Below are 18,664 nucleotides of genomic sequence, written 5' to 3'. Positions count from 1 at the left end.
ACAGACCAGACGTTTTGTTTCAGTCCATACAACCGAAACAGAAAATGGGTTTAACGCATCCAGAAGTTAATACATGTATTTTCACTGCTATGATGAAGGAGGGAAACTGAAAGTGAATTGTGTCTATATATTGATCAATGCAGAGTTAGTGAGAATATTGAACTTCGGAGGCTCACCTATGCAGATCTAAATCAAGAGTAATTTCATTTATGTCAGCAGAGTTTACAGGTGTGTGAGCAAAATCAGGCCCATTGTTTTCCAGCAATGGTCCTTGTTAGCCAAATCCCATATTGTCCTAATATCATTACCAGATCTCCTCTGTGAGCTTGTCTCCACGTTACTGCAAGCTGCGGTGTTAATCTGCAGCACATCTCTGAGCAGTAACATCCCATGTGGACCCTGCTACAGTACAGTGAAAGTCATCGTGTGCAGGGTGAGCTACTACTACTTCAAAGCATAGTATGTCAGCCTGCTCTCTGGGACTTTCACCATACTGTAGCTGGCTCCACATGGGATGTTACTGCTCAGCAAGCCGGTGTGTGGCAGATTCATTGCCTGGCTTGCTGTGCGGCAACTTGCTGTATAGTTTACACTGTCTAGAGCAGCTGATTTAGCCACATATATACATGGAGGGGACAGGGTTTAAAACCTTCTTGTTCCTGAAGAAGGCCCTTAGTTTCCATAGAGAAACAAGGTTGGTGAGATAATATCTTTCATTGAACCAAACTTCTGCTGGTGAGAGAAGCTTTCAAGCTTATCTGGAGCTTTTCTTCAGATCTGGGAAACTAACTCAGTGTTGCTGTTAAATACAAGGTGGAACAGACTGTTTAGTATAAGTAGTTTTCAAGGGACCATTCAAGGTGAAGTGGCCCGTTAAAATCTCTCCAGTCACAGGAGTACTGTGTTCGCTTTGGGGTTACAATGAAGATGAATGCAGAAAAATTTCTAAAGAATTTGTTCTACTTTTTTGTTTGTGTCTGCACTGCCTTCAGCTTACGCATGTTCAAATGCATGCTGCTCTACTGGGGCTTTTCTTCTCCTGGTTTTATTATAGGAATCACAGATTTTAACTTGGTCTTTCATTGAAAACAATAATGTACTGTATGCTCTGTTTTTAGTTTGTCCAAGCACAGCCTGTTAATGGCTAATGGATGCCAATAATCAGCCAAGTGATGAAATGTGTGGATAGCCCCTGAATTGCTTGCTAATGGGACCTGGATGGAGAGGGTTGAGTATGTTGGCTCTCTCTGATTTATGGTAAGGCGACTACAGGGAAAAGGATAAAGGCCTCCTTCTGAGCATATTGAAAAGAATTTGAGCTCTTCATGGAGGAAAATTCAAGTTTCAGTATCCAATGATAAGGGCCAAACAGAGTCAATGCATTCAGCTTTAATTTTGCAGATCTGACCAGAAAATAAACAGGAAAATAGCTTGCACTGTGTTACTGAATGAGAAGGATTATACCCTATTAACATTTCTAAAGGCTTACAGTTAAGAATGTCATTGATTTCACTGTGGTCCCACTAATGTAGTTGTGAGAGAAGAACTTGGACCTTATTTGCTACGGGTGAGAGTCAGCCCCATGCAGAGAGCCACCACAAACCCTAAAACCACTCACATCCCACTAAACCCCTCAACACAGGGCTAAAGTGAGACTTAGGTGGTGCACAGGCCTTATGCTGGCAGCTGCCCAGGCAAGATTTCAATCCAGGAGTCAAGTTTAGTACAGTTTTGAGCCTGGTGTAACCCTTTGACTTCAGTGGGGTTATTTGAGTTGGTAATCAGTGCAGAACTAACCCCTATCTTTAGTGCAGCACAAATAAAGAGCTGGCTCCTCAGTCGGAACGATAGGTCCTTTCCAGACTATTATCTGCATGTCACTTTTTCCATCATGCGTATATGGATCTTTTTATGATTTCACTACTGTCAAGATCCCTTTCCCATCTCATTTTCCTTTCGTGCAAATGCAACTGGGATGAATTTGGGCAAGACTGGGAACAGCTAAAACTACAGACCTGTTTTCAACATATTTATCAGGCTGAATAAAAAAGAAGCAAAAGGTTTTATCAGCCTAAATATTGAAACCAAATTTTATTTTTTGAAAGTGACAATACACACATCTTGCAAATGTACATTTAGATGAGAAAAGAATGAGTAACAAATATTGAGAGCAAAGCTATAAAGTGGACAGGTTCTCTGCTGCATGGCATTGCATTACAAGTGTTATCAGATCTGGGATGATTATTACAAGTAAAAACAGTTCACAACACCTCACAAAAATGGAAATTTGGGCTAGAACGTTAAGTCTTCTAACAAAAGGAAATACTGCTAAGAGAGAAGAGGCATGAGGGATAGAAACACAGATCTAGGACTGATAGGTTTTGGGGGGGTTGTTCATGTCTGTTTCCTTTGTTTCTAACAAACCCCATCTTTGTAAGTGGCCCCATATTTTCCAAACTTTTAATGTTGTGTGTCCTCTGTTGCAAATGGAGACACAACTACCAAAGAAACCCTGTAAATTGAAATCAGAGTCTGTGCATGTGGAAGAGGAGGAGGTATTTTCAGAACTCCTAACACAATTTCATCCCCCGACCTTCCACTGAATATTCAGTAAAATCAAAGAGCATATGCAAACTCTGCAAATCCAGACCTATGGGACTACATCCATTAAAAACAGACATGTATGGGGCATAATGATTTGCAAATACATCACATGCCTAAGGCCTCTGTTGAAATGGGTAAATAAGATCACATCTTTTACTAATGATGTGATCTTGTGAATATTTAACTAATTGTACAGTTCAATCAAAGACAATATGTGACTGATCTTTATCTGTTTTACTTTAAAGTCCAGTGTCTATTCAGAGTGCCAAAGGCATTGTTCTTTGATACGTAACATATACTCAGGAGAACCTGCTGACAACTGCTTTTCAAACTTTGTTGTATATTATTTTACTTATGCCCAAATCTGTAACTTACAACCATGAGAGAGTGAGAGACAGAGAGAAAGACAGAAAGAGAGAACCTTCTTTTCAGAGGTAAAGGAAGAGTTAATTAAGAAATGAGATGTACAATACCATGCATTTACTCTCAAAAGCTTGTTCACTAGCAACCTAGCACTTCTAATACTACAACCACTAATTTACATCTGTTAGCTAAGTAATTGAGTTCTACCTACAGCTATAGAGCAGAAGTTTTTTTTGTACCCTTTAAAACATCAATAAAAATGTTTTCTGTACAAGTTGAATGGCACAAAAGGTGGTAAAAATGCTAAGTAACTCACCACAAATGGAGAATGCAGAATTAGTTCAAAACATGCATGTACCGTGTACAGATAAGCAAGGATTCATTGGCATAAAGCTGCAATATATTACAAGATGATACAATTGAGACATTTTGGCATAGCCTCTTGCTTGTTCATATCCCTCATAGGCAACTTTAAATTAAATTTCATTTTAAAAGGAAATTCAAGATATAGCCCCAAGCAGTAAGTTAACAATGGGTAATGCTATTTGTCTGAAGAAAAAAAATCCCCCCCCCCACAAAAAAAAAGCATGACAAGTCAACTTAATGCTGTGTACAATACTGGTGCTGGCTTATGAAAAGTTCTTGCCAAAATGAAATGTTATATGGATCTGTTACAGGAAAATAAAAACATCCATTAAATTAACAATGCTTTGTACAACATGTCATTAGTTAAATACATCACTATTTAAACAAAACGAAAAGAAGTTTACCATTCTAGCAAAATACAGCGCAACCCCTACAACTGTCATGTCCTCAAAGGTTATGTACAGAGAGTTTAAAGTATGCCAGCTAAACTTTAAACTCAGCCCCTTCTTTCCCCTCCCCACCCGCCACATCTGAATAACATCAGAAAATACATTATGGCCTCTTGGTTATATTATATTGCAGCTTTGTTATTAATGATGAAATGATACAAAATCAATAAATGACATAAGACAGTAATCAATGATCAGGTTCCAATTCAGCTGCACACCTCCAGTAGCACAATTTACTTCTCAACACAATTGCAGCCTACCGAAGCACTGCAAAGTTCAGGGTAAAGAGTGAAGGTAATACACGTTCTTCAGATAATAGTGGCATGAAGAACCTGGAGTTTACTTGATGAGATTGGTTTATTGTATCTTGCGATTAAGAAAATAGGCAAATGCTAGTAATAACAAAGACATCCAGCTGGTACTCTTTTCTTGTGCTTCTAGACTATATAGTGTTATAAGATACAGGGCACCAAGAAGTGAAAAGCATGTCTTTGACTTCCAAATTGTATCATTATTTCACAGAATAGAAGGAGATTCAACTAGATAGGTTTCCTCTTCCGAAGAGGCCTCAAGTTGTCTTCTAAACTGACAGTCGCACCTGAACTAGCAGTGCCACAGTGAGAAATTTGCTTGATCACATGTAGTTTAAATGACAAGAGAACTAACAACAATTTACACGTCAGAATCCGGCATGTACTGTAATTACTCATAGGCTTTCTTGTTCTTACATTCAATACTTCTGCTTCATGTTATCTATAGACACCAATTGATTAACAGTGCAATTATTTCCCTAAACATTCTTCTTTTCAAACGGACACATTATTAGACATTACACTAAATCTGAAGGAGTTTCCATAGCAAAGAAAAGAAAAAGAACCTGTTAAAGATGTACTGCTTTGCAAGTACCCCAGAGACATTACTGGGCGCATAACATGTGAGGGAGGCTGAAATCCCGCAATATTTAGATTGCTACCTGCAGTGTCAAGTGGAATATTGACCCATCATGACTGCTGTCCTACAGTTAGTAACAGAGGCAGGAATCAGCTACGGTGGAATTTTACAAGACATGGCTGTAATTTTTTCAGAGGGAACCTATATAGGCCTAGAACTTGGCCTCAGACTTGAAATTTTGATCTGAATCTGGACTTCCTCAATGTTCAGAGGTACCCAGATGGAAGATTTCAGTTTGGCCTATTATAGAGATAGAGTCATCTCTTTAGTTTGGCTCTGGATATGGACGTCCCTGAAACATAAGGATTTTCAGGACCAGCTTCAGGTCCCTCTCTACCTATTGCTGCCACCGTATCCAGTTATGACTTCATGTGCCAAATGAACCATCCTCCTCTCATCATAATCATGGCAAATCCCAAAGGGACACAGCCTTCTTGCAGACTGAGCTCTACCCAGACTGAGTCCTGCTACCTGGTCAGGGATCCAGCTCTGGGATATCTGAAATGTTTAAACAACTCTTTGAAAGAAGACAATAACCTTTTACTGCATAAAACTAAAGGAATTATTGGCTGCAAATAGAGATGGACCAACCAATTTGGATAAAATCAGAACCAGCCTCAAGTTTACCCGACAACTTAAAATGAAACAAACCTGAACTCTCTTTCTCATGTTCAAAAACATCTGGTAAAAAGAAAGCACCTTTTCTTTTTTTAAAAACAAACCAACAAACCCATAAACCTCCATTCTTCTTGGTTGCAGCTAGGACTGGGAATAGAAACACTGAGAGAGAGGCTATTTCCCATCCTGCAAACCCTTTGGGCCCTGAACTCCTGTCACTGGTGGATCAGGCCTTCAGTAGATTCAGCTTTCCTTAGAACCCGAAAACTTATGAGAGGGCCGGATTTTCTGAGATTCCCAGCCTGATGTTCAGATGGATGCTTAACGGAATGGAACCATTTCAGCTGCCTCATCACTAGCCACAATAAAACCAACACATAACATTTAAGATACAGGTATTACAGATGCATACAGGGAGAGAGACTATTGTCTATCTGGAATCTGGAGTTTCCAACATGAATTCTGCTACAATAATCCTGGAAATTGACCCAGCAATTAAATATTCACAATAGGGATTGTTTACAGCAACCAGTCTTTGAATCATAAGACCAACATCTCTGCTGGCATAAATGGACTCAGCTCCATTTACTTTAATGGAGTTTTTATCTCTTTGTGCCAGCAGAGAATCTACTCTGTTGGGTTTCATATGGTCAAGTGTTATATTGTGTCTTTACTGTAGAATCTCCTACACAAAATCCTGCAATCTTTGTTTAAAAAAAACAACAACCCTCCCACTGAAATCCAGGGGAGTTTTACCTGAGTAAGTAACTGGACCTGGATGTGATAGTTAAATTCACTAATGTTGTAACTCTATTGAAGTTAAAGGAGTTACACCAGCTGCAAATTTGGTCCTATTTGCATATCGTTCCTTCTAGCCGTGCTTTCTCCTGAATGTATTAGGTGCAATAGCTGTAACTCCAGGTGTTTCGATACGGCAGTGATGAATGGTGAGGAAGATAGATATTTAAAAGTGATATCAGTATGCCAGAGAATATCTGGTACACAACACATTTTGAAACTCACTTTTGTTTACATTTCTTCTTCTTTTTTAAGCCAAGAAACTACAAACAGGCCTGGCCAAGATGGACACCTGTGTGACTGAAAGGCTCTGCCCCTTTCTTCCCAACACAACAAAGAGGCAACAGCTTGAAACTCAACAACAAGATAGCAATCCCACCAGAAGCTTCACAAAAGGGAACTCCCACTTTCTATGGGCCAGATTGGGATACCTTGGCAGAGCTAGACTAGCACCTGACTCCACAAGTGGTGCCATTGGAGCCAATGGGATTACTAATGGAGTAAAGTGCCTCTACACAAGAGAAAGGGAAAGAGAAACTGGCCCTAAAATAATGGTATTGGAACTGATAAAACAATTTGCTACTACATAAGACAACCCCTCCCCAAATAAATCACTGCAGAAAAATTAGCATCGATACTTTGAAGTTCCTGGGACAGATTGAACGCAGGAAGCAATGGGCAAGATTATACTATCCCAAGATCACGGAGGACTGCCTTGCTTCTCTAGCGGCCCTATCGAAATTAGTGAGACTCTTTATGGAGTAAGGCACTGCTCAGTGTGAATAAGCACTGCAGAATCTGACTCTATATTAATTCACATTTCCTGGTGAAAGGGGTCAGAGTAGGTGAGCTGAACTGTTTGCATGTGTGGCCAGTGACTCAGTGAACAAGACCAGCAGGTCAAAGACCTCAACAGTTCAGTTCTGCACAGCTTTACAAGATAATAAAACTAGATTCTCTTCCCTCAGGAGGATGCAATGGCTCTTTCCTGACTAGAGTGGCCTGCCCTGCCTTTGTTTTGCCATAGTTTGCTGGGTTCCATGGGGAAGGATCTGACATGCCCTCATTACCCTTTTTTGCCTCTCTTGCAACTTCCTTCTGCAAAGCACTCAGCCTGTCCTTTCGGGAACCAGGCGGTGCTGCTGCATTTCTATTTCTAGTCCAATGCAGAGGGATAAAAATAAAAATAAAACAAAACCACAGGCTGGGCTGTCACTCGACAAAGGGTTGCAGTTTCCCCCCTCTTTCAAAGATGTTGCAGACTTTCATGTGCCAGCGGAAAAGAGGGACGGGGAAGGAAAAGAATTTCAAATCAAGTTCTTCTGCCCACAGCCAAGTATGACCTTATTTCTGTGATGAGGAGAGGGACACTAATTGTCACAACGGATAGGCTGCAATCCAGTTTAGGCATTGGTGAAGCACTCTAACAACTCACAGCCATGGACCCCCTGCTGGCTTTCAGCCCAGAGCCAAGCTGTACATCCTCAGCTACCCACGGCTTTCCCTTTTGTTTATTATTCTTGATTTCTCCACCCTCTTTATTTATATTTCTGCATGTGTCAAAGACTGACATTTCCACCACTCTGTCTCATGTATTCCTTTCCATTTGATTTGGTATTACAATGAAGTTCCCACTCATATCCCACCGCTCAGTAAACACTTCCTAACAAATACTCCCTGCTAGCCCCTCGGAAATGAGTCTCCTTTCTTTGTTTCCCAGGACATTGACCATCACTGCATCTTTCTCTAATGCTGCCAACTTTCTTTTTCAGTTGTCAGACTCTAATTGCTACAAAGTGTTCATTCCCTTTGGGAATCCTCCTGCTGCAACTGTTACACTGAAAACTGTCAAACCTGGGGTAGTTTTAAAACTCGCTGCAGAATTTTGAGTTCCTGTTCACTGTGCAAGGGAATGGGAGCAGGAATGTGTAAGCCCTGCTAAAGATGTTAAGAGAAAAGATGAAAGACAAGCCTTTCCCAGGAAGAGATTTACCAATAAACGGCTCTCAAACCAGTAACACTTCAACAACCAGCCCACTGTCTGCTTGGCATAAGGCCCTTGAAATCACCAGAGTTACAGAGATGAAGCTTGCTCCTTGTTTACAAACGCAGGGCCCAAATTTTGGTTAGTAGCACAAATGGGCCCCAAACAGGCACACATGCACATTGCAAACATTGGTTAGCATGTGATTATCTTCTGGCTAGAAGCAGCAGCCCCACAAAGCCCAGAAGCAGGAGTTTGGGACCTGGCTGTGGGTTTGGGCCATTGCCCTACGTGACACCTGAAATGATGTTCTGCAGTTTCTGTTGGATTTACTGGACTCTCCAAGAGTTTTGATAGAGCCAGAAGTCATGTGGACAATTTCCACCCCATTCTCCCTTGCCAGAATTGGGTCCACACAAGACACCATTCATGAGTGGGAAAACACAGTCTAGTGCAGGGATGGCCAACCTGAGCCTGAAAAGGAGCCAGAATTTACCAATGTACATTGCCAAAGAGCCACAGTAACACGTCAGCATCCCCCCATCAGCTTCCCTCCACACTTGCTCCCAGCATCTCCCACCCATCAGCAGCCCCGCCAATCAGTGCCTCCCCCTCCCTCCTTGCACCTCCCGATTAGCTGTTTCGTGGCATGCAGGAGGCTCTGGGGGGAGAGGGGCAAGGAGTGAGGGCACGGCAGACTCAGGGGAGGGAGTGAGAAAGGGTGGAATGGGGGCAGGGTCTGTGGCAGAGCCAGGGGTTGAGCAGTGAGCACCCCCTAGCATGCTGGAAAGTTGGCACCTGTAGCTCCGGGCCTGGAGTCGGTGCCTATACAAGGAGCCGCATATTAACTTCTGAAGAGCCTCATGTGGCTCCGAAGCCACAGGTTGGCCACCCCTGGTCTAGTGTCATTATTCCTTTATTTTCCTTTGTCTGTTATTCAGTCTCCCTTGCTTATGACAATCTCCTATCTTGAGCTCCTGCTGTGGTTGAAGACCCAGCATGAGCCACCCTCCTGAATACTGAGATTCCACCTGCACTGACTTCTCTTCAGCTACACAGTAGTGCACATTCCCAGCATAAGCCTTGTGTGGGCAGATGCTCTCTCCAAAGTTTCCCCACATAGCCCAGTGATGAAAGAAGAATGTTTAATAGAACTCAAGCTGTATATAGACCAGATAAGTCAAAGCTTCCCAGCTACCCAGTCCAAACTGAGCAAGTACAACAAAGGTCCTAAGACTTGCCAATACTTAAGCGGATAGGCAGAGACAGGCAGGCTAAGGAAAGGAGCAATTCCTGAACAGCTCCTACAATACTGGCAATACAAATGAGGCATCAATATAGTTGATGGTCTGCTCTTAAAAGGACAGAGGCTCATCAGACCAGAAGATCAAAGGGTGGAAAGGCTTGGAAAGATCCATTAAGATCACAAAGACGTAATAAAGTGCAGCGCTAGAGCCCATCAAACAGTCCGGTGTCCAGGACAGTCAAAATGGACTTGGTGGAAAGCTGTGTAATTTGCGCAAAAGAAGCACAGTGTCGATTAGAGCAGAGAGCTGAGAGAAAGACAAAGGCAGCCGATAAACACCAACCTATGTAACTTAAAAAACACCACCAGGAGAGTAGCGGTAGCTTCCCATTCCCAATATGTGAAAGAGGCTAATCTGCCAGCAAACTCATCCACACATGGGTTAACAGATTAAAAACCATGTTCACATGACAATGAGTTCTTGAAACTTTTGCCAAGGATCATGTGGGTTCACTCCAGTGCAGTTTGCGGACTTCATTACATAATAAATACAAATAATCCCTAGTTCTTCAACAGCCCTGTTCATCATGCAGAAACTGAGGCTCAAGAGGAGAAGTGACTTGCCTAAGGTCACCCAGCAGGCCCATGGAAAAGCTGGAAATAAAACCCAGGTCTGCTGAATCCCAGCCCAGTGCTCTATCCACTAGGCTAAGAATATGGGCTTGTGTCTCATTTACCTTAAGGTCACCTTACACCATGCTGGCAGTGCAAAAGGGCTTCACAATGGGTACAAGCATAATTTACTCTCACTCTGAGGCTCTTCCTCACTACCAGAACAGTCTAAAGTGGTCTTACTTTAAAAAAGAGCCAGGCCTTGTTACCTTAACCAAACAATTAACGGTCCTCATTTCCTGCCCCAAATGGGGAATATGAAAGAGCAGTTGTTACAATAAAAGCTCTAAGGAAAAAAGGCTCAAGAACCACATTAGGGTCTCTTAGCACATACAGCTACACCATTAGCATATGGTGTTTTGCCAGCACAACTCCTGACGGATCGGAAGATGAAGATTTCTTTACCAGAGCCATCAATCAAATTCTGAACGGCCAGATCTTAAAGTGTTCAGAGAAAAAGGCAGAGTTATAGGAATCCCACACCCAGCTTTACAACTGAAGACACATGTTACAAGATATACCAGAGCCAAGGCCAGGAGAAAAATGGGAGTGGGAGGTGGTGGGGAGCAAGAAGACCCAACAACAGGATCCATGACTGGAGCAGCAAGAACCCTCTAATCCTACCTAATACATGCCCAGCAGCCTGCCTTCAGAAAAACAGGATTCAGCTTCATCTCATTCCTGAGTCACCACTGAGAAGGTCTCCCAAACCCATGGACATGCTCTGAGAGTGCATCAGTACCACCAGGCAGAATGAATCTGTGATAAACTATACCATCATTTTCACAGTGTGCTACCCCAGACCCAGCTAAATAAATACGAAGCAGAATAATCATCTCAGCAGACTCCAGATTCAGGTAGCGTACCTTGGCTGCTAGTTCACACTTATACCTTATTGGGCTTTTCAATATTAGCAAGTGTTTCTGAAATCCGAAGAGATGTGCTGGACGGCACTTAATGAGTTAATAATGAGTTGGTCTCACTACACACAGACTTAGTGCTAACTGTATCATTTCTAGGTTATCACTAATGAATCATGTGCCCCACTGCAAACACACCTGGCTCTTTGTATTGGCTTAAATCTCAACCTAGTGGTGAAAAGTTCTGTGTCTCATTTGCAAACACTTTGAGCCATCTAGCTCCCAAATACAGATGACATCATGGAGCCTGAAAAGCAGCTTCCAGTCATCTTTAATATTGGATTAGCAACCACAAAAATAACTTTAATATTCATCACTTTCAAAACGTGTAAAATGTCCATTAAAAGAAAGAAACTTGTTTGTTCCCTCTTACCTACATTTGATAGTTAATACATGGGGGAGACTACACCATGTGCAGTTTCAGATTACTCTGTGGCTATACTATATTTTCATGTATTTCACTTACTAATTTTTGATTTCCTTATTTATTTTCTGTAAGGGTGGATCCTACTCCTATTCAAGTTAATGGCATCACTTCCATTGACTTCAGTGGGTGAAGGATAGATATAAGGACCCTATCATGCTCCCATTGAAGTAAATGTCAAAACTCTTATTGACATTAACAGAAGAAAGATTGAACTTTAAGAGTCATATTGTACCCTTGAATAGAGAACCTGACTTCCACTGATGTCTGTCAATGGAGTTGCAAGTAAGCAAGGATATTGTAAGGCCCAAAAAGAGCAATGTCAGGAGCTATCATGTGATGTAACAGGATGTCATTTCTAAGGTCAAAGACAATAAGGAGCAGCCACCAAAGCACCTTGTAAAAGGTCCTATATTTTATAATATTAAAGGGGAACATACTTTTTACACCACTTTTTCCATATTAAAAATAACTTATTTTAACATTGTTTGGTTGTGCACCAATATCTTTTTGTTTCCCTCTCCCTTTTTCCCATTCAAAAATTGTAAGACTGAAACAAGGGTAAACCACAGCCGGTGTGTGTTTGTGAGAGACAGACAGATCACAGTGAAAGAGTGATGTGGCAGCTGAGCTAAACTAATTTTTCTGATCTCACCGAGGGTAACACAGTTAGAGCTCCTAGCTCTGGAAAAGATCATGCTTAATTTACAGATGTTAGGAATGCAGACACTTTTAGGACAGAAGGAAGTCTGACATCCCATCACAAACAATGTGCCAAATTAAAACCAAATCACTGAAATTTTTAAAGTCTACCTTAGGGGCTTCATGTACGTAAATCGGAGATTAGATTAGCTGCTCTGCTGATAGAGCTGGCGTTGCTCCACAATTCACACGAGCAGAAGGACTGGTCCATACACTTTAGGATTCCGATATTAACAAAAAGTTTCAGAAGGATCTATAATTTGATGCAATACTCTGTGGGCATGATCTTCTACAAACAAAACTGCCACTGACATTGCTCTAATTCCTCCTTAATGTGGATATGCCTTGAAATATGCATACATACTGCTTAATATATATAGACACTGCAATAGACCAGGCACAGTGTAAATTACAGATAGAGCTATGTAATACACAATGCTTACGATTCCTTCATGTATAGTTTTTAAACAATGAGTTCATAGTGACTCAGTCTCTGAAAACACTTAAAACAGCCTCATATGGGAAATCAGACAGCGCTTTTATAATAGAATATGGCAAATCCTTATATCCTGAGGAGTTTTGTGTGTTTGTAAAAGAAGAACAAAATTAGAAGTGAACTCAGAAGTTTATCATGGCATTACTATGGTCTGATCCAAGTAACTCAATTTGACTGGAATTGCTGCAGTAGTGTGCTACAAGTAATTCATAATTCATCGCAATTCCAAAAGCACTTAAGCATGTGCTTAAGTCCCATGGAAGTAAATGGGATTTAAGCACATGCTTATAAATAAGCACATGCATACATGCTTTCCTGAATCAGGGCCATCCATATATTGAAATTACTATAGTATGCTGTCTCTGATTCTTTTCTTTTTATATTCCAGGGATCCTGGAAGAAGCCTAGCACCGTATGGACGCTATTCCACATGCATTTCTGTACAAGTTCTCATGCAATATCAGCATTCATACAGTCTACCTATGTGTTGCCTCTGAAATGCTCACTGATCTCTACCTGGAAAAATGCATTTTAAACCTGTGAGTCTGATCTCTTACCCCGTTTTACATGTGGCTTTTGCTCAGCTGAATAGCTATTATTTTCCCTCTGAAGAAAATGCTTTCTTCTATTAGGCCTCTGTAAATTTCCTTTCTGAGGCAGTTTGTGCTCAAAAATGATAATCAGGCTCAGTCCTGCAGAACCCTTCCTCATGTGAGTAGTCCTTGAGCATGCAAAACTCCTCCCATGAGTGAATATTTGCAGGATCAAGTTCTTAGACATGTCACTTTAAGTGCAATTCACAAACAATGCCTGTAACAGTTCTTTAGAAAATTCCACTAGCAGACTAGCAGGGTTTTTTTTTTGTTGGTTTTTAAAAAAATTATTATCTAAGCACTGTTTGTGGCAGATGGAAAACTATCTACTTCTGCTTCAGCTATCCATATAGTGGGTTGCCCAAAGTTCCATTCAGTTTTTGGGTTCCTGCTTTGTCTCATGCAAACTGATTTTGACAGATCCTGGAGAAAAGAAACTGAGTTTTCCGATGCATCTTTAAGCACTGTACTGTACTGCTGTCAGTAATATGACTCATATCTGCTTATGGATATAAGAGACTTGGATTCCCCAGTGAGCTATTGATAAGTGTTCTGAACTGCTATAAGGAAGTCCCAGATTTATTTTTTGGTGCTAATCTCCTGCCTCCTAAACTGACAGGGATTGGGAGATGAATGGCAAGACACTCAGACCATGGATGGGGTTGGAGCATCTTGTGTCACTCAAGTGACCACTCCTCTGCCTCATTAAGAAGCATCATTGTCACTGGAGAACTACTCAGTCATCTTTAACAGGTAGGATGATGGCTACCATTCAGTGCAGACCCTTTACAAAGGCCCTGGGAAAAACTGGTGGTGGGGATCTTCAAGATTCCCAATAGAGAAGATAAGAGGAAGTCAGTTTCTATTGTTCCAAAGGTAAATTTGACTTCTCAGTGTAACACAGGCTGTAGTCAGTAGTATTGTTGGCATAAATAATTTGTTCTATGATGCCCTTATACTTAAAGAGCCATATTTTCAAGAATGGTCTCTAAAATAGCATCCACAGGATCATACACCCAACCATCAGCCCCTAAAATAACTAGTTTCAGAGTAGCAGCCGTGTTAGTCTGTATTCGCAAAAAGAAAAGAAGTACTTGTGGCACCTTAGAGACTAACAAATTTATTAGAGCATAAGCTTTCGTGAGCTACAGCTCACTTCATCGGATGCATCCGATGAAGTGAGCTGTAGCTCACGAAAGCTTATGCTCTAATAAATTTGTTAAAATAACTAGGTTTGTGTCCACAAATAGAAAAACCTCGCAGTTATGTTGCATCTTCCATCAGTGGGTCTGAAAGCACTTTACAAACATTAATGGACATTTGGCCTCACAAACCCCTGTCAAATAGAGCAGTTATTATCTTCATTTGACAGATAAATATATTGAGGCACCAAGAAACTAAGAGACCTGCTCCAGTTCATACACCAAATCTGGCAGAGCCAAGAGCTGAACTAAGATCGTCTGACAACACTCCTGTGCTTCGTTCACAAAACTGTCCTTCCACAACAAGGAGCTTTAACCAGGAAGGAACATGAACCTTCATCCATCTGAATTGAAGTCAAATACCTTAATACAATAGGTCAAATGGGCGCTTAACCCCAAAGTGGTCAGAGGGTTACACATTTAAATTAAGTTTTTTGTGGGAACAAATGATTTCTCATGAAAAATTGTGGATGCAAATAATTGTGGGCTCAAGACTGTAAGTGCAAATTTGGTGCAAAATAACTCAAACCTTTGGGTAACTCCAATGTTTGTTTTGGATCATCTCACACGCAGCTCTTTTTTTTTAAACACCTTGCATTATACACATCATCATATGAACCTAAAAGATTCAGCCAGTACAGAGTGTTAATGGTAGCAATGGAAAAAACAAAAAATATGGAATGGCATCCCGGCACAAATGAAGGAACAAAATGGTGTCATCCTATTACCAAGCATTCGTGTAGCATCCAATATCACAACTTCATAATTCATTCTAATGACAAGGGATTTCAAGGACATAAAATAATCTGCATATCTGCTGAAACAAAGTAAAAGTAAAAGCAAAAACCACAACAACAAAAGGTTTGTTTGCATGTACTGTACCAAAGTATCAGAGTAGCAGCCGTGTTAGTCTGTATTCGCAAAAAAGAAAAGGAGTACTCGTGGCACCTTAGAGACTAACAAATTTATTTGAGCATAAGCTTTCGTGAGCTACAGCTCACTTCATTGAAAGCTTATGCTCAAATAAATTTGTTAGTCTCTAATTTGCCACGAGTACTCCTTTTCTCTTTTGTACCCAGGTAAAGTTTTGTAGTAGTCAGATTCACTAAAAGAACTAACCTATGCTAGTAAAGCCTAAGCATGGTAAAAACCACCAGCATTTTGTAAATACATGAACTTTGCATCCTGCAGGAGTCATTAGTAATTAATAAAAGTGAAAGGTTTCTCTAAATTCCATACCAGTTTATTTCCCCCTGATATGAGTTTCTTAAAATACGGTCTTTGAATATCACAAAGTTCCATTTGTAATATAATTAGAGCATCTGGCCATAGTTAGGGATATTGAATTGTATAAACCAAAAATGAAAGTTTAAACATTACAAAAAAACTATCAAAACATTCATTATTTTGAATTGACTTCTCTTCTGTTTGGCAGTGATGACATGATTTCTAAACACAGTTATTACTGTTTTGCAATTGACTTTTTTTTTTGTAAATTTTTCTGAATGTGTTTTTTAAACAAAAGAAAATTACCAGCTTTTATAAAAAAGAAGGAGCTTGAATACTTCCTCCCAAAACACAGATACAAGATTTTTTGTTTTTTTTTTTTATAAAAAGTGTATTGGTTTCTTGCTACAAAAAGCGACCTAAAGGTGTCAGACCTGAAAACAAATTCTCACAGTGTTTTCAGTGTTGGCTGTTTACAAGGCATTAATTATAAGCAGAGATAGAGAGATACCATATGGCAGATATAATAACTTGATATCAGCCAGCATTATCTTTGGGTTACAGGAGAAATCTGGTTCACCATTCAGCTGACATGTATATATAGCTTGCTTATTTATTAGAAAATGACCCAATGCATAAATTGATAATGTAATCACTGTGCTATAAAAACTTTACTTAGCGTCTTATGCATCATTTCTGAATCTTGTCCAAACGCCTCTGTTTCACATTCTGCTGGCATCTTAATCATCTTTTACCAGAGCAACAAGTCATCTCTCTGCCCACCCTTCAGCAACAGAAATTGGTGCTAGACAGTATGCAGTGCTAAAACCAGGGATGCAAAATTAGAAGCAGATCTGCTTTCAAAGAGCTGCTAACATTCATCAGCATTTTGAAAAGATGGAGATTAGTATTTGTTTTCTTTTAGCTTTAGAATTGATCAGTGAAAGATTTATTTATGTATTTCTAGTGGGAACTGCCAACTTTTCTGCAGCCAATAGTAAACTCAAGAAGTTAGAGCAGAAGAAAAAAATTGAAGTAAAGGGGAAATGCATGAGATCATTGGTGTCAGATTGCTGGCAATGCCCATTTTGCATCCCTATAAAATTACTCAGAAGGATGGTATCACTCTATCCCTATTAGTTGATAGGTGTCGATTTGTGGCACGGAGGATAAATCACAGAAAAAAAATGACATATAACTTTGTGTCCTTTGATTTGAAAGTACCAGTCACCTATCTGCTTCTTTTGGCAGAAGTACTGTACTGTATCTTAAACATAGCTTGTACTACGGACAATTAGCATTGTGTTCCTTTACATGGAATCTCCAAGGGAATCAGAGTCATCCAAGGACAGAGGCAGGTACAAGTCCTGTAAGAAGAAAGAAGAAAGTGTTAACTCCCACAATCAGTTTCCAACTTCATCTTATAGTAAGGAGACAGCTCCATGATTCAATTCAGTGGAGTACCACTTCCTGTGCAGAAAGCTGAAGTCTTCTTCATGGGACTTCAAATGGACAAACCTATTGTCTAAGGAGTTCAGGACTGAAACCATGGCAGTTTACATGCATGGTGGAGCAGGAAGATCTCAGTAACAAAAGGCAGTGGTAATTTGAGAAGAACCTTTTAGCCCCTTCTCACTCAGTGTCCATCTGTGCTAGATTTTGCACAAATCAATAGAATCTTTTGCCATACAGGTCAGCTTGCACTTAGGTCCAGAATAAAGAGTCTTACCTTTATTTGACAGTTGCCCCATGCAACTTCTCTAGAACTTTTCTAGAGAGCTGAGAGGGATATTACATGCTCTAACACATGTTGTTTATTTCAAGCCCATCATAATTATACATTAATAATTAGATGGCTTTAAAAATGAGTCCAGGCTACCAAAGTTGGCTCGGGCTCTGGATATGAACTCCAAAGTTCCTATTTTAGGCTTCGATCTTGTCCCACCTCTTAAAATGTCCCATATGGATCCATGTATGCAAACTATCACTAAAGAACACTAAAGCTCTGCTTGTTCCTTACTGAATGCTGTGTTATGCACTGGGAGGGGCTATTATCAAAACACAGCAAAAGCACAAAGAATTTGTTTGGGGCAGGGGGGTTTTATACACACCTCAAGCCTCAAAACAATGGTTGGGATGGGGGATTTTCTAAGAGAACAGATAAAGGGGAAAGATAAAGCTGTTTTTCTTTATCAAGTGCTAGAATAGCTCCTGGAAACAAAACAATGACACATGAAAGTTCTAGAGTAGCAGCCGTGTTAGTCTGTATTCGCAAAAAGAAAAGGAGTACTTGTGGCACCTTAGAGACTAACAAATTTATTAGAGCATAAGCTTTCGTGAGCTACAGCTCATCCGATGAAGTGAGCTGTAGCTCACGAAAGCTTATGCTCTAATAAATTTGTTAGTCTCTAAGGTGCCACAAGTACTCCTTTTCTTTTTATGAAAGTTCTAGTAACCTAAAAGGTTACATTCATGTCTATGGTTAATTCTGTGGAGAAGCCTGTTGTTGATTAGCTTTGCCCTCAGTAATCACAGTGAATTGTAGATTTTAGATGGGAATTCACTAAAATGGTTGAGAGCCAACCAGGCAACAAACATAAATAAACCATTAAACAAGATGAGTTTATAATTTTAGTTATAAGCCAAGGGGGGAACCTCAACCCTACAATATTTGAAAAGTATTTTCATATCCTTGATTACTGAGGTATAAAAGGGAGCCTTAAAGACTTGAAAAATACATGAACAACTGCTGCGTGCAGGCTGTGGGCTAGGAGCTGCCCCCATGAGACAAGTGACGGATTGTTACTTAACCTCTGCTACTTTCACCAGCAAGAGGAATTTTCTACAGGGATTATGTGATTGAGGAAGTACTCAAAAGCACTATTAAAGATCAGGCATTCTATAGGAATTGCTAAGAGCTACTTTGAAGCCTACGCCTTGCACTTTGCACACACATCAGACTGTACCAACAGAAGAGACTGTGCACTTGTTTTGTGTGTATTAACACCTATATGTACAGGGAAATGCCCTCTTGCATGCACTAAGTTGA

At 40.4% G+C, this 18,664-nt stretch overlaps 1 protein-coding gene across 4 annotated transcripts in view; it reads right to left on the bottom strand.

Moving 5' to 3' along the window:
• Positions 1 to 2,061: 2,061 nt before the first annotated feature.
• The window catches only part of DCX (doublecortin), a 118,242-nt gene continuing 101,639 nt past the window's right edge, over positions 2,062 to 18,664 (bottom strand). For all 4 annotated transcript variants that reach the window (XM_038416479.2, XM_038416480.2, XM_038416481.2 and 1 more), the window contains exon 7: positions 2,062 to 16,982. In XM_038416479.2, the coding sequence (XP_038272407.1) occupies positions 16,926 to 16,982 (57 nt within the window). In that variant the 3' untranslated portion in view covers positions 2,062 to 16,925. The remainder of the gene's footprint in view (positions 16,983 to 18,664) is intronic.

This window comes from Dermochelys coriacea, chromosome 9 (assembly GCF_009764565.3).
Source record: "Dermochelys coriacea isolate rDerCor1 chromosome 9, rDerCor1.pri.v4, whole genome shotgun sequence".
NCBI classification, from domain to species: domain Eukaryota; kingdom Metazoa; phylum Chordata; order Testudines; family Dermochelyidae; genus Dermochelys; species Dermochelys coriacea.
Note: the sequence above shows the minus strand (reverse complement) of the source record. Positions and strands in the feature narration are given on the sequence as shown.